General features: G+C 45.0%; 2 protein-coding genes across 2 annotated transcripts in view; one reads left to right on the forward strand and one right to left on the reverse strand.

The window, feature by feature from the left end:
- Nucleotides 1-1,481: 1,481 nt before the first annotated feature.
- Nucleotides 1,482-9,780, forward strand: LOC129830890 (TLR4 interactor with leucine rich repeats-like). The gene has a single exon (XM_055893712.1). The coding sequence runs from the start codon at nucleotides 2,143-2,145 to the stop codon at nucleotides 4,660-4,662; it is 2,520 nt and encodes an 839-aa protein (XP_055749687.1). The 5' UTR covers nucleotides 1,482-2,142; the 3' UTR covers nucleotides 4,663-9,780.
- Nucleotides 9,781-10,558: 778 nt separating this feature from the next.
- Nucleotides 10,559-16,858, reverse strand: part of LOC129830891 (cyclic AMP-responsive element-binding protein 5-like) — a gene marked incomplete in the record, with an annotated part of 31,879 nt that continues 25,579 nt past the window's right edge. Inside the window, 4 exon segments of the mRNA XM_055893713.1 lie at nucleotides 10,559-11,988; nucleotides 12,823-12,931; nucleotides 13,927-14,136; nucleotides 14,872-15,228. Of these exon segments, the coding sequence (XP_055749688.1) occupies nucleotides 11,885-11,988; nucleotides 12,823-12,931; nucleotides 13,927-14,136; nucleotides 14,872-15,228 (780 nt within the window).

A 16,858-nucleotide genomic window follows, 5' to 3' on the forward strand; every position in this document is an offset into this window, starting at 1 on the left:
CACTACAACCTACAGTCCACTACATGACTACACTACAACCTACAGTCTACTACATGACTACACTACAACCTACAGTCCACTACATGACTACACTACAACCTACAGTCCACTACATGACTACACTACAACCTACAGTCCACTACATGACTACACTACAACCTACAGTCCACTACATGACTACACTGCAACCTAGAGTCCACTACATGACTACACTACAACCTACAGTCCACTACATGACTACACTACAACCTACAGTCCACTACATGACTACACTACAACCTAGAGTCCACTACATGACTACACTACAACCTACAGTCCACTACATGACTACACTACAACCTACAGTCCACTAAATGACTACACTACAACCTACAACCTACAGTCCACTACATGACTACACTACAACCTAGAGTCCACTACATGACTACACTACAACCTAGAGTCCACTACATGACTACACTACAACCTACAACCTACAGTCCACTACATGACTACACTACAACCTACAGTCTACTACATGACTACACAACAACCTACAGTACACTACATGACTACACTACACCCTACAGTCCACTACATGACTACACTACAACCTACAGTCCACTACATGACTACACTACAACCTACAGTCCACTACATGACTACACTACAACCTAGAGTCCACTACATGACTACACTACAACCTAGATCCACTACATGACTACACTACAACCTACAGTCCACTACATGACTACACTACAACCTACAGTCCACTACATGACTACACTACAACCTACAGTCCACTACATGACTACACTACAACCTACAGTCCACTACATGACTACACTACACCCTACAGTCCACTACATGACTACACTACAACCTACAGTACACTACATGACTACACTACAACCTACAGTACACTACATGACTACACTACAACCTAGAGTCCACTACATGACTACAATACACCCTACAGTCTGCTGCATGGCTCACTGTGACTAGACTACAACCTACAGTCTACAGTCTGCTACATGGCTCACTGCACTGAACACTCACTACATAGACCATGCTTTGTACCCAGTCTTTCAAGGTGAGATCCTAAACAATGATTTGGCAGTGATCTGTAGTCTTAACACAGGCACCATGACCTGAATTCCTCTTGTATAATGTAAACCATATGTGTTTGAATGAGCTCCCCCGACCAGCCAGCTTGAATTAGCTGGTGTTCATTGATGAGGGCATGGGTAAATGACCTGCAAGATATCTTTCTCTATTTTTCTATATCTTCTATCATGTAGAAGTGTATTAATAACAGCAGTAACACAGTTTTAAGGTGTTATTATTTTGTGTGAGCTAGGTTATCTCAGTTCCACACTCTCTGTCTTTTCTTCCTCTGGTGATTGGCTGCCTGTGTAGCTCCATTATGCACTTTGAACCGTGTGCGAGGAGGGAGTCAGTCAGGGGGACACTCGTGGGAAGGAAGGCTTCCCGTCTGCTTTCTCTATGCCAAGTATAGAATCCTGCCTCGCGACCCCCGGTGGTGCGGGGGCCTGCAGAAAACTTGGTCAAAGGGTTCGGTCACGTCTCTCTCTCTCTCTCTGCCTCGAATACAACAATATATATGCGTACCTTTCTCCCACGCATTTGATTAGTTTCAGAGGACGCGTGTGTGTGTGACACATGTGTGTGTTCATGCGCGCGCTTGTGCGTATTTGCGCGCGCACCTCTGTATCCTGTGCGCCAGGCACTGTCCACATCTGGTCTTGGCGGGGACGGGAGTTGCGGGGGAGGGGCTGAGCATTTGTGTGTGTGAGTGTGTGTGTGCTCTGCGCCTGAACCCTGTGTTTTGTGGACGTCTGTAATTTGCACCAGATGACCAATTGGGGGATGGAGCATTCTGGGGAGGTGAGCGTTCCTCACACAGCATAACATCGCAGCGCACAAATGAACTTAGTATATGGACAACGCTGCATAACCATGGACCCAGACACTTCCTCACACTAAACTTTGTGCAGAGAAACTTCCTCTCCCCGTTTTTTGGAGCAACAAGTGGATAATGGATATATCAGACACGAAAGTGAGAGTGGAGAGTCGGGGTAACTGCACGTAAACACAAAGGGGAATGCTGCATCAGAAGGTTGTTCCAACTGCTGTTTGGGAATGGATACCGGTAATTTTGTGGCGGTCATCTGCTTTCTCCTTTTTTCCTGTAATGGGCTCCTTTCACCCTCACCCGCCAGCGGCTTCTGTCCCGAGCGCTGCGATTGCCAGCACGCGCAGCACCTCCTCTGCACAAACCGAGGGCTTCGCGCGGTACCCAAGGTGCCCTCCTCGCGGGTCCCAGAGGACATACTTGTCTTCAGCCTCGGGGGAAACTTCATTGGTAACATCTCTGCCTTCGACTTCACTCGGTATGGAAATCTTATACGGTTGAACTTACAGTATAATCAAATACAGACCATTCACCCTAAAGCGTTTGAAAAACTCTCCAAATTGGAGGAGCTGTATTTGGGCAACAATCTGATATCAACAATACCCCCAGGAACTTTACAGTCACTGACAAAACTGACAACTTTGTATGGCAATAACAATGACATGAAGAAGATCACTCCAGAGCTGTTTGGTAACTTAGAGAGCGTTGTGAGGCTGAGGTTGGATGGGAACGCCATAGAACTGTTACAGGACTCGGTGTTCAAGAGCTTGACTAATCTGCATTATCTCCATCTAGAATCGAACCAGCTGAGCCACATTCACAGAAATGCCTTTTCCAAGCTCATCAAATTGCGCTTTCTCAACCTGGCGCAGAACAAACAGACGGCCGTGCGTAATGTGTTTACGTTTTCCCAGCTCAGGTCACTGTCTACCTTGCTGCTCTCTGAAAATAAAATACAATACGTCGGAAACCACGTCTTTCAAAATCTGAAAAAGCTGTCTAAACTATCCCTCAGCAATAACAACATCTCCCGGTTGGAGAGCGAGGCTTTGAAGGGGCTGTCAAGCGTGAGAGAGTTTCTGATGGATGGGAACGAGCTGGAAGATATTCCCGCGGGACTTCTTGACCCGCTGGAGCAAATCGAGGAGCTGGACTTTAGTCGCAACCACATTTCCAACGTGAACCCGATGGCTTTTAAAAAACTAAAGCACCTGAGGGTTTTAAAACTCAAAGACAACCGGCTCACGAGCCTCTCCGGTCACATATTCGCCCTCAACAGCCGCCTTTACGATTTGGATCTCCATGGCAACAACTGGACGTGTGACTGCCGCCTGAGCGAGCTAAAACAGTGGATGACGTCGGCGCACTCTCAAGGGAAGCTGCTGACCGTTTTTGTGAAGTGTCATCACCCAGCGACACTGAACGGGAAGTATCTGGATTATGTCAACAGCTCCCAACTACAGACCCAAGGGAATTGGAGCCATTTGTGTGAGACCCAAATTGGGCCTGAGGAGAGCAGAGGTGGGGGGGTCCTGGAGAAGGAGGTGGAGGAGAGGATGATGAGAGAGGGGGAGGTGAGGAAGGATGTAGAAGAGCAGAGGGGAATTGGAAGTAGAGCAGGAGTGGAGATGAAGGCAATAGAGGAAGAGAACAGGGGTATAGAGGAAGAGGAGATAAAGGAGGGAGAACAGGAGGTAGGTATCCATCAGGAACAGGGAGGGCCAGAGGAGCGGGACAAATCCCTGTCGTTGGACAGGAAAAGGAGGAAGAAAATATCCGCCAGCCCCAGGTCGCGACCTTCTGCTGGGAAGCGTGAGAAAGGGAGGCGGGGTTCCGCTCTGGGCCGTGGCATTCCTCAAACACAAGCCCCTTCACTCATCAACCCCATGGCCCCAACCACAACCGTGCTTCAGACACTTGACAGCCAAAATAGCCATGGAAACCGTCTCAGTGGACCAATCACAGAGCTCACCACCTCAGAGGAGCGGTTTGACCTTCTCAGAGGCGGTCAGGAGTATGGTCTACCTGTAATGACAGACCCCTGTATGTTCAATCGTCACTTCCTCACCAACGTGACCGTTGACCAGGTCGCCTCCAGCACGGCCACAGTCCACTGGACCACACGCCACCACCTCCGATTCACACCGGGAGCCGGACCGGGACTAGACGAGGTCCACTACCGCTTGCTGTTCGACCGGTTCGGGACATCTGGCCGTTTCCCCCGCTATGTGTTTGCCCGTGGCGGGGCGCGGTCTGTGATGTTACGAGAACTCCGCCCAGAAGTCACCTACATGGTGTGTGTGGAGGGGGTGGTGGGAGGGGCCGTGTGTCAGGTGGCGCCCAGGGACCACTGCGCTGGATTGGTCACTCTCCCAGAGGAGTCTCGTCGCCAAGGGACACTGACCTCCGATCTCCACCTGGTCACCATTGCAACGCTGGCCGTCAACGCCATCCTCCTGCTGGTGATTGGTGGAGCCTGGCTAGGGCAGAGTTTGAGGCGGAAACTGAAAAGGAGGAAGTCGGCGGTGCATGTGCGTCACATGTACTCCACGCGGCGACCGTTCCGCGGCTCCATGGCAACGACGGCGGCTGTGTCGACTGACTTTACCAGTTTCCAGAGCAGCCGGCCACCACGGCTCGGAACCCTGGAGGAAGGGGGAGACCTCATTGAGTTCCCCTGCGACCGTTTCCTTGACAACAGCCCCACCCGTAGAGACAACAGCAACATGCAGAGGTTTTGTGATTAGTAGAACCCTAGAGACCTACACTCTTAGAAAAGACAGTGCTACCTAGAACTAAAAAGGGTTGACCTATGGGGACAGCCAAAGAACCCCTTTGGAACCCTTTTTCTAAGAGTGTAGAACATGAATAAAATTGCGCTGTGTGACCCATATATACTATTCATGTTATTGTGAGCCATTAGATAATCCAACAGTGGAACCCTTATCTAGAACCTGAGAACACCAAGACACCATCACAAGGAAGGAACATCCTCAGGAGAATGTCTAAGGTGCTGCAGAGACAGAAACAGAATTGGACTGGAATTGAACCTGCACCGTAGGGCACTTCACCACAATAGCAGGACCACAGCCAGGGTGTTAGGACCAGGGACGACCCCCCCCCCCCCAGCACACCATCATATGCTGTAAACAAGTCCCTGCACCAAGATGCAATTGGATGCGTCTTGGTGCAGAGAAATCTCTCTCATAATAAAGCCATAATAACATTTGTCATGTGACATAGGCTACAGTTGAGCAGAGACGTTTTTAGGATTTCCACAAATGGGGATCATCTGTTAGCAGGTCTCGATAACTTTTTTGCCTTTTACAAAACGCATTTCATGCAATTCTACGTCATTTACATGATAAAAGACATTAGCTGAATATTTTTTAATACCACAAATTACCTAAATTAGTGGCTACTCTAACACTGACAAACTGAGATCAATCTGGTCTTGAATTCAAACAAACAACAGTCCAGACCAATGAAGCAACACACACATTGTACAATATTAGGAGACAATATATATATATATATATTATAGGCTACTAAATAACATGTCCGGTGGCACACTGACCTAGTTATGAAGATGCAGCCATAGGATACTACTCATGGGGATGGCCGATGCGTTCCTCTTGGCAACAGCTTATCTCAACATGAGCTACTTTGAAAAACACTGCTGCTGTTGCTGGTAGTTGTTCTATTGGTTCAACAGATAGACTAGTCTTCTCTTTTCAGTGGTATGCATTTGCTTTCCAAACTTTACATTTTTCCTGCAATTGTCTTTTGAAATTTGCAAAAGTCAAACAGACAGCTACAACCAACCATAGAAATATAATCCATATAAATTTACATTCAAATCAGGACTGGCAGCCATTGCTAGTGTACCCATCAGTTGAATAGTCAAATTGCCAGGGGAAGAGGTTCCAAAACTCTGTGGATTATATGTCTATGGCCACAAACGCAACAAGCTATATATTTGGCGCGCATGCTGGCCAAATCGCTGCCTTCCCGACTGTAGGCAACCAGTAACTGCCAAAATAAAGGAAATAATATGTCATGCTGTGGGGCGCATTTTCCTGGCATGGTTTAGATCCACTTATAGACTCTATGCCAAGGAGCATTGAAGCTGTTCTGGCAGCTCGTGGTGGCCAAACACCCTTTTAAGACACTATGCTGGTGTTTCCTTTATTTTGGTTGTGATCAAATTTAATCCAGTTGTTTAAAAAAAACGATTGATCCTCTGTGGCTAAATTATGATCTCTGGTGTATTTTGAACATCGAGAGCGGGCTCCTGTGGTTGACTAAAATAATAATAAAAAAATAATAATAAAAAAAGTAATGTTATTATGTAAAATTAAATGATTGCCTCTTGGGCGCTCTAATTTGCCAGTCACATTCATTTATTATGCAGTTACCAATCAAGGCAGGGCCCCCCAGTTACCCACATGTGCCCCCCTACCTCTTCTCCTCCCCCCATCTGACGATTAGCAGAGCAGCATCAGGCTGTCTACTCTCATTGAGAGCGGGCTCCTGAATCGTCCTGTATTTTGTATTTTTTATTTAACTGGTTGGCGGTTGCAGTAACAAATATATATATATATTTGACGTATATAACATATACTGTATATATAATATATGCAGCATATAATTATTTTATTTAGTATTTCTTTTTTTGGCTGCCTTTTGGGCCCCCCACGGCCCTGGGCCAAGGAGCTTCAACCCTGGTAAGCCCCTGCATTAATCTGGCCCTGATATGCAGGCCTGGTTGCAGGCCTGACCTTAGCAGAGCCACAGTTAGGGTGGTGTTATGACCACAGCAGAACCACAGTTAGCGTGGTGTTACGACCACAGCAGAACCACAGTTAGGGTGGTGTTATGACCACAGCAGAACCACAGTTAGCGTGGTGTTATGACCACAGCAGAACCACAGTTAGGGTGGTGTTATGACCACAGTTAGGGTGGTGTTATGACCACAGCAGAACCACAGTTAGGGTGGTGTTATGACCACAGTTAGGGTGGTGTTATGACCACAGTTAGGGTGGTGTTATGACCACAGTTAGCGTGGTGTTATGACCACAGCAGAACCACAGTTAGGGTGGTGTTATGACCACAGTTAGGGTGGTGTTATGACCACAGTTAGGGTGGTGTTATGACTACAGCAGAACCACAGTTAGGGTGGTGTTATGACTACAGCAGAACCACAGTTAGGGTGGTGTTATGACTACAGCAGAACCACAGTTAGGGTGGTGTTATGACCACAGTTAGGGTGGTGTTATGACCACAGTTAGGGTGGTGTTATGACTACAGCAGAACCACAGTTAGGGTGGTGTTATGACCACAGCAGAACCACAGTTAGGGTGGTGTTATGACCACAGCAGAACCACAGTTAGGGTGGTGTTACGACCACAGTTAGGGTGGTGTTATGACCACAGCAGAACCACAGTTAGCGTGGTGTTATGACCACAGCAGTACCACAGTTAGGGTGGTGTTATGACCACAGTTAGGGTGGTGTTATGACCACAGTTAGGGTGGTGTTATGACCACAGCAGAACCACAGTTAGGGTGGTGTTACGACCACAGCAGAACCACAGTTAGGGTGGTGTTATGACCACAGCAGAACCACAGTTAGGGTGGTGTTATGACCACAGCAGAACCACAGTTAGGGTGGTGTTATGACCACAGCAGAACCACAGTTAGGGTGGTGTTATGACCACAGTTAGGGTGGTGTTATGACCACAGCAGAACCACAGTTAGGGCTGTGTTATGACCACAGCAGAACCACAGTTAGGGTGGTGTTATGACCACAGCAGAACCACAGTTAGGGTGGTGTTATGACCAGGGTTGTCTTTGTGGGCGACCAAACAGCTGAGCTCATCAGGGCTGATTCAGACACTACAGGAAGTCAATTCCACTGACTTCCTCGACTTCCTCTAAGCCTCATGCATTTCCTCTCCCATTTCCTTGCACCTGTTCGTGTGTGTGTGTGTGTGTGTGTGTGTGTGTGTGTGTGTGTGTGTGTGTGTGTGTGTGTGTGTGTGTGTGTGTGTGTGTGTGTGTGTGTGTGTGTGTGTGTGAGAGAAAGATAATATTATCTGATTTCATCTGGTGCTAATATTAGAGTAATAGACATTCATTTTTGTACAATTGTGTATAAAATATAATTTGTAATGTGCCTGAAAAAAATAGCTGCTGGTTGGCAGAAAAATACTTAGAATGATCAGTTTTATATGTTGTTTTTATACTTTTGTACTCAAATATGTATTGTGCTACAGGCAAGTAAGTAACAACATCCCTGACAATGTGACAGTTAGACCTATGGTCCATTTGTCTGTATGAAAATAAGATGGATACCTTTGTAAATAATGGTTGAAGTCCCTTGTGTGTTTGGTTCCAATATAAATAAATAAACAGGTATCACAGTTGTGGTATTTTTACAAAAAAGTCAGGAAGTTTATCAATCTTATTTAAAAAAAAAAATTATAACATTTTCATTTTATTTATATTTTACCATTATTTTACCAGTTAAGTTGCCTGAGAACACGTTCTCATTTACAGCAACAACCTGGGGAATAGTTACAAGGGAAAGGAGGGGGATGAATGAGCCAATTGTGAGCTGGGGATGATTAGGTGCATGATGGTAAGATGCCATGGGATCTTTAGTGACCACAGAGAATCAGGACACCCGTTTAACGTCACATCCGAAAGACGGCACCCTACACAGGGCAGTGTATTGGGATATTTTTTGGGGACCTGAGGAAACACCACTTATTGCTGTATATTCCTTCATAGAGAACAAATGTGTACACATTTCATCATGTGTGTGTGTGAGAGAGAGAGAGAGCGAGAGAGAGAGACAGAGAGAGAGGGAGAGAGAGAGAGAGTGTGTGTTTCAAGACAAAAACAGTCTGGCAATAGTTGGGTCTTTGTTTGTGTAGACTCTCAGGTCAGATCAGTTTCACACCCCAAGTCTTTCAATAGTGTGTTACCATAACAACAGACATAGACAGACACACAGACCAGAAAACACTGTCTGATATATGAAACAGAAACTCTATATAATTCCTATTTGGTTAAGGCTGATGGGTTTCTTTTTGTTAAACTCTAGTGGATTGGGCGTGCCCCCTACTGACTCTAACTTACATTGTCTTTCACTCAACCTGCTAAAACTAAGCTATGGATGGGGTAAAATAACCCAGATCTGTGATTGCTGACCTTTGATACTATCAAATTGAGTATTGTTTAATGGGGCGGCTCCAACTGTCTTCAGTTCCAGAACAGATCACTAGGAGGCAGGCTAGACTGTTCGTCTGATAGGCCCATTGGATCAAATACAAATTTCTCCTCAGATCTACTGATGGAGGAGGCAACCAGTAAAAGCACAATAAGATACCAAAGAATAAGTGCTTTTATTTTCAGTTTGTAGCAATTGTCAATATCTGTAAAAAAAAACTAAAAACACAATACAGAAAGATACATAGATAGTGGTTATAGGGCAATGCACTGCGTGAGCCTAGTTCACATGATAAATACCCTGTAGGAAACTAGTAAGTGCTTTTCAGGAGTTACACAAAGGGTCAGGGGTTATCCTGGCCAGGTGACATGGTCTAGGAAAATTCTGGGTACCAAACAATCAGGTACCAAACATTATACTCTGCATTACATCGTTACAAGGAGGCTCTGCATTACATCGTTACAAGGAGGCTCTGCATTACATCGTTACAAAGAGGCTCTGCATTACATCGTTACAAGGAGGCTCTGCATTACATCGTTACAAGGAGGCTCTGCATTACATCGTTACAAGGAGGCTCTGCATTACATCGTTACAAGGAGGCTCTGCATTACATCGTTACAAGGAGGCTCAGCATAACATCATTACAAGGAGGCTCTGCATTACATCGTTACAAGGAGGCTCTGCATTACATCGTTACAAGGAGGCTCTGCATAACATCGTTACAAGGAGGCTCTGCATTACATCGTTACAAGGAGGCTCTGCATTACATCGTTACAAGGAGGCTCTGCATTACATCGTTACAAGGAGGCTCTGCATTACATCGTTACAAGGAGGCTCTGCATAACATCGTTACAAGGAGGCTCTGCATTACATCGTTACAAGGAGGCTCTGCATAACATCGTTACAAGGAGGCTCTGCATAACATCGTTACAAGGAGGCTCTGCATAACATCATTACAAGGAGGCTCTGCATTACATCGTTACAAGGAGGCTCTGCATTACATCATTACAAGGAGGCTCTGCATTACATTGTTACAAGGAGGCTCTGCACTACATCATTACAAGGAGGTTCTGCATTACATTGTTACAAGGAGGCTCTGCATTACATTGTTACAAGGAGGCTCTGCACTACATCATTACAAGGAGGCTCTGCATTACATCATTACAAGGAGGCTCTGCATTACATTGTTACAAGGAGGCTCTGCATTACATCGTTACAAGGAGGCTCTGCATTACATCATTACAAGGAGGCTCTGCATTACATTGTTACAAGGAGGTTCTGCATTACATCATTACAAGGAGGCTCTGCACTACATCATTACAAGGAGGCTCTGCATTACATCATTACAAGGAGGCTCTGCATTACATCATTACAAGGAGGCTCTGCATTACATCATTACAAGGAGGCTCTGCATTACATCGTTACAAGGAGGCTCTGCATAACATCGTTACAAGGAGGCTCTGCATTACATTGTTACAAGGAGGCTCTGCATTACATCGTTACAAGGAGGTTCTGCATTACATTGTTACAAGGAGGCTCTGCATTACATCATTACAAGGAGGCTCTGCATTACATCGTTACAAAACAAGGACATTCTATTCACAGATCTTGATATAGATTTGCATAAAGTGTACATTTGTATTAGTTTTCATTCACGTTCTGCATTTCAGAGAGACCTGGGTTGCATATGCAACCACACACACATACTGTAGCATACCCACGACTCTGGGCCCTAGTTACAGGCTTTATGTCCGAGAGTCTTTCATGGTCTGGTCCTGGTGGTGGCGTAAGTTACAAGACCTAACCAAGACCTAACCAAGACCTAACCAAGACCTAACCAAGACCTAACCAAGACCTAACCAAGACCTAACCAAGACCTAACCAAGACCTAACCAAAACCTAACCAAGACCTAACCAAGACCTAACCAAGACCTAACCAAGACCTAACCAAAACCTAACCAAGACCTAACCAAGATCTAACTATGTCACATTCTGAGAAAAGGGTGACGCGATGAAGGCCCGTGTGGCTCAGTTGGTACAGCATTGTGCTTGCAATGCCAGGGTTGTGGGGTTAACTCCCATGTGGGACCATAAACAAAACTGTATGCAGTCACTACTTGAACCTAAAGGACATAATTACAGGTATGCTTGCACACACAGCCCAGGTTGGAACAGTCCTAGAATAGATAGAGCAGTACTTGGATTTCTGATTTCACACTAACAGAGACACATAGATTGACTGAGATTCCCAAAGACACAATATGATCCAATTTACAGGTGACTATCATCACAGTGTTGGAGAGACATAGACTAGGGTTGCAACATTTCTGTAACTTCACCAAAATTCACAGGTTTTACAGAAATCAGGAGCCAACCGGGATTTCGGGAGTTTCGTGAAAGTCACTGTGAATGTGCAACCAGACCAGTCAGTCCAGTTCTGTCATACCTGTGTCCATTGAGGCTAGGAGACCAGGAGAGGGAGCCATTGTAGACTACTGAGATGCACCCACCAATGATTATGGGAAGGGTGAGCTGATTCTAGAGCTGATTCAACCCCTTGGAACCAGGGGTTAAACCCTGTTTGTGTGCATGGGCAACCCTGGATCCAGGGATTAAACCGTGTTTGTGTGCATGGGCAACCCTGGATCCAGGGATTAAACCGTGTTTGTGTGCATGGGCAACCCTGGATCCAACTCTTGTGAACTAATGAAATTCAGCCATCCATGCTTTCATTTTTAATCTGAGGAGGCTGAGGAGGTGGAGATGCTGTTGGATTGGATGGCCTGCCGCTGCAACCCGGGACACATGGGGGACGGACTTCCTGTCGAACTCCCTGGACCTGGGGCACAGAGACAGCTGTCAATCAAATTGACTTGGCTAATGTTTGACGGCTCCCCCTCTCTGTGTACAATCTGTGTCCAGAGGAAAGGCTACAATAAAAACATATGTCCATTTTTTTTTACTAGAAATGGAAGTAGTCCTACATTATATCATGAATGAAAACTCATGTACAATTCAAATAAGGAAAATAGCTCATTTATTTTGACATTTGCATTACAGTAGAATATACAGCAAATAAAGCAAAAACAGAAAATATACCAATGAAGCATATCTGTCTGTATGACTGCAGAACATGTACTAACTGGTTACATGGATAATCATTCTTACAAGGATACACATCATGGTTGTTTAAATCCAGTCATCAAGGTGCAACTCGGGTTTAGTCTCACTTTTTAACCTTATGTACCAGCCATGGTGAGAATGTAGCCCTGTGTGTCTGAGACACCTGGATGTTTGACGCTCACAGGGAATCTCCACTGGGGCGTTGGGAAAACATGAGGCTTGTAGCTGCTACCCTGTGCAAGGCACTTCATCAAGTGTTCTCGGGCGTGAGTCGTGCCGTGAATTCATTAAAATAGTACCAGAGCAGCACGGGCCTCTCACAGAGCCGTGGCATGCTGCTCACACACAGGTTTCATTGAGATGAATAGGAGTGTTTGACGCTCTGAAAATGTGACGTGTTCAGTGTAGCAGGCCCATTACATTCACATGGGACAACACGGACAGCTGGAGATGGTACTGTATGTATCCTTGTGGTTCTGGGATAGGAGTCTGTGTTTTGTAGAGGGTAGGGGTGCACCTCTGGGTGTTTTGGGGATGGGGTGTTACTCACTGAGGTACCCCTGTGATTCTCTCTGGCGGGCGGTAACCAGACAGTCTTTATGAGTCAACAGGATCTGCTTCAGCTGACCAACCTCTGACCTCAGAGTGGTCACCTCATTCTGGAATGGACAGAGGAACAGAGCCGTTAGTGATACTGTGACAATCAAATCAAATTGTATTTGTCACATGCACCAAATACAACTGGTGTAGACCTTACTGTGAAATGCTTACATACATACATACAAGCCCTTAATCAACAATGCAGTTCAAGAAATAGAGTTAAGAAAATATTTACTAAATAAACTAAAGTAAAAAATGTAATAAAAAGTAACACAATAAAATAACAATAATGAGGCTATATACATTGGGGTGCCAGTACCGAGTCAATGTGCAGGGTACAGGTTAGTTGAGGTAAATTGTACATGTAAGTGGGAGGGGGGGTCCGGGTGGTCATTTGATTAATTGTTCAGCAGTCTTATGGCTTGGGTGTAGAAGCTGTTAAGGAGCCTTTTGGACCTAGACTTGTCGTTCCGGTACTGCTTGCTGTGTGGTAGCAGAGAGAACAGTCTATAACTTGGGTGACTTGAGTCTTTGACACATTTTTGGGCCTTCCTCTGACAGCGCCTAGTATATAGGTCCTGGATGGCAGGAAGCTTGGCCCCAGTGATGTACTGGGCCCTACGTACAACCCTCTGTAACACCTTACGGTCGGATGCCGAGTAGTTGCCATACCAGGTGGTGATGCAACCGGTCAGGATGCTCTCGATGGTGCAGCTGTAGAACTTTTTGAGGATCTGGGGACCCATGCCAAATCTTTTCAGTCTCCTGAGGGGAGTGCGTGTGTGTGCGTGTGTGTGTGTGTGTGTGTGTATGTGTATGTGTGTGTCTGTGCGTGTGCATGTGTGTGCGTGTGTATGTGTGTACGTGAGTATGTGTGTCTATGTGTGTGTGCGTGTATGTGTGTGTGCGTGTATGTGTGTGTGTGTGTGTATGTGAATGCGTATGTGTGTGAATGTGTGTGTGTGTGAATGTGTGTGTGTATGTGTATGTGTATGTGTATGTGTGTGTGTGTGTGTGTATGTGTATGTGTGTATGTGTGTGTGTATAAACCTACCTGCAGCTGCATGTTGTTGTGTGTCAGCTCCTCTGCCTTCTTCTCCAGAGCAGACACCCAGACCTTCCTCTTCTGTCTGCATCGCGTGGCCGCAGCTCGGTTGCGTTCCAGGAACTTCTGCCTGCGCTCGTCTGGGTCCTGGTCCACAGACCTCCTGCGACGTCCTCCAGCCGCCTGGCCTGCATGCAGGGAATGTGTCTGCTGGGATGACTGTACAACACACCATCCTCATGATGCAGTATTGACTAAGAACCTGGAACACTTGATTTAATCCTCTGTGATAAGGTGTAGACATTAGTGTCATAATAATTACGTAACAGTGGCGATATACTGTGATGATGGTAACCACTTGTTAACCCTCATGTTGAACTAACAAAACTTGATACAGAGTGATAGGCCGGATCACCGACAACGATGAGACAGCCTATAGGGAGGAGGTCAGAGACCTGGCAGTGTGGTGCCAGAACAACTGGCACCACACCGCGACAAAGGTGATGATTGTGGACTACAGGAAAAGGAGGGCCGAACAGGCCCCCATTAACATCAACGGGGCTGTATGGAGCGGGTCGAGAGTTTCAAGTTCCTTGGTGTTTACATTGACCCCCCCCCCTCGCTATTGTACACTGCTGCTACTCACTGTTAATTATCTATGCATAGTCACTTCACCCCCACCTACATGTACAAATTACCTCAACTAACCTGTACCCCCGCACACTTTCTCGGTACCGGTGCCCCCTGTATATAGCCTCATTATCATTATACTTACTGTGTTACTTTTTATTATTACTTTTTATTTTAGTCTACTTGGTAAATATTTTCTTGACTCTTCTTGTTCAGGGCTTGTAAGTAAACATTTCACGGTAAAGTCTTCGGCGCATGTGACAAATAAAGTTTGATTTGATTTGATTTTTGATTTGTCATGACAACACCTAAGTAGTACTGTACCTGAACAGCTATGGAGTGGAGGGGCAGGTGAGGGGAGGTTTGGTGGGTGTGGCTGGCCTGCAGGTGCGAGGGAGGTGATTGGTGGACATGATGCAGCACATTCCCTGATTGGTGCCCCTGGCTGTGGGCGCTTCCCAGGTGATGTGGAGAGGCGTGGCAGTGCTGCTGGTAGGAGATGGGCGGAGCCTGTTGCAGGTGCTGATGAGGCTGCTGCTGCTGCAGGTGAGTGTGTCGTTGCCGCGGTGACATCATCTCCATCATGTGACCTATGGTGGGATCCATGTTGCTGTTGGCGACAGCCCCGGGGTGTTGGTGTTGGTGATGGTGTTGGTGGGGGTGACCCATAGTTTTTGCCCTCTGAGGAATAGAAAGGTCGTCAAAACTTAATACCATCAAATTATAATTAATGTTAAATTACAATTAATGTCAAATTACAATTAATATCAAATTATAATTAAACTGATGTCGAAAAGGCCTTTTCTTACAAACCCAATGTGATTTTATTTTTGTCCAAAATCTGGACTTGGTGTTTAAAGACCTTAAAGCATTTCCATCAAACATATCACCACTGAACTGAGAAAAGGAATACAACTGAATGAACTGAGAAAATGAATACAACTGACTGAACTGAGAAAAGGAATACAACTGAATGAACTGAGAAAAGGAATACAACTGAATGAACTGAGAAAAGGAATACAACTGACTGAACTGAGAAAAGGAATACAACTGACTGAACTGAGAAAAGGAATACAACTGAACTGAGAAAAGGAATACAACTGAATGAACTGAGAAAAGGAATACAACTGAATGAACTGAGAAAAGGAATACAACTGACTGAACTGAGCAAATGAATACAACTGACTGAACTGAGAAAAGGAATACAACTGACTGAACTGAGAAAAGGAATACAACTGACTGAACTGAGAAAAGGAATACAACTGAACTAAGAAAAGGAATTCAACTGACTGAATTGAGAAAAGGAATACAACTGAACTGAGAAAAGGAATTCAACTGACTGAAATGAGAAAAGGAATACAACTGAACTGAGAAAAGGAATTCAACTGACTGAACTGAGAAAAGGAATACAACTGACTGAACTGAGAAAAGGAATACAACTGACTGAACTGAGAAAAGGAATTCAACTGACTGAAATGAGAAAAGGAATTCAACTGAACTGAGAAAAGGAATTCAACTGACTGAAATGAGAAAAGGAATACAACTGAACTGAGAAAAGGAATTCAACTGACTGAAATGAGAAAAGGAATTCAACTGAACTGAGAAAAGGAATTCAACTGACTGAAATGAGAAAAGGAATACAACTGAACTGAGAAAAGGAATTCAACTGACTGAACTGAGAAAAGGAATACAACTGACTGAACTGAGAAAAGGAATACAACTGACTGAACTGAGAAAAGGAATACAACTGACTGAACTGAGAAAAGGAATACAACTGACTGAACTGAGAAAAGGAATACAACTGACTGAACTGAGAAAAGGAATACAACTGACTGAACTGAGAAAAGGAATACAACTGACTGAACTGAGAAAAGGAATACAACTGACTGAACTGAGAAAAGGAATACAACTGACTGAACTGAGAAAAGGAATACAACTGACTGAACTGAGAAAAGGAATACAACTGACTGAACTGAGAAAAGGAATACAACTGACTGAACTGAGAAAAGGAATACAACTGACTGAACTGAGAAAAGGAATACAACTGACTGAACTGAGAAAAGGAATACAACTGACTGAACTGAGAAAAGGAATACAACTGAACTGAGAAAAGGAATACAACTGAACTGAACTGAGAAAAGGAATTCAACTGAACTGAACTGAGAAATGGAATTCAACTGAACTGAACTGAGAAAAGGAATACAACTGAACTGAACTGAGAAAAGGAATACAACTGACTGAACTGAGAAAAGGAATTCAACTGAACTGAGAAAAGGAATACAACTGAATGAACTGAGAAAAGGAATACAAC

This window comes from Salvelinus fontinalis, chromosome 32 (genome assembly GCF_029448725.1).
Source record: "Salvelinus fontinalis isolate EN_2023a chromosome 32, ASM2944872v1, whole genome shotgun sequence".
NCBI lineage: Eukaryota > Metazoa > Chordata > Actinopteri > Salmoniformes > Salmonidae > Salvelinus > Salvelinus fontinalis.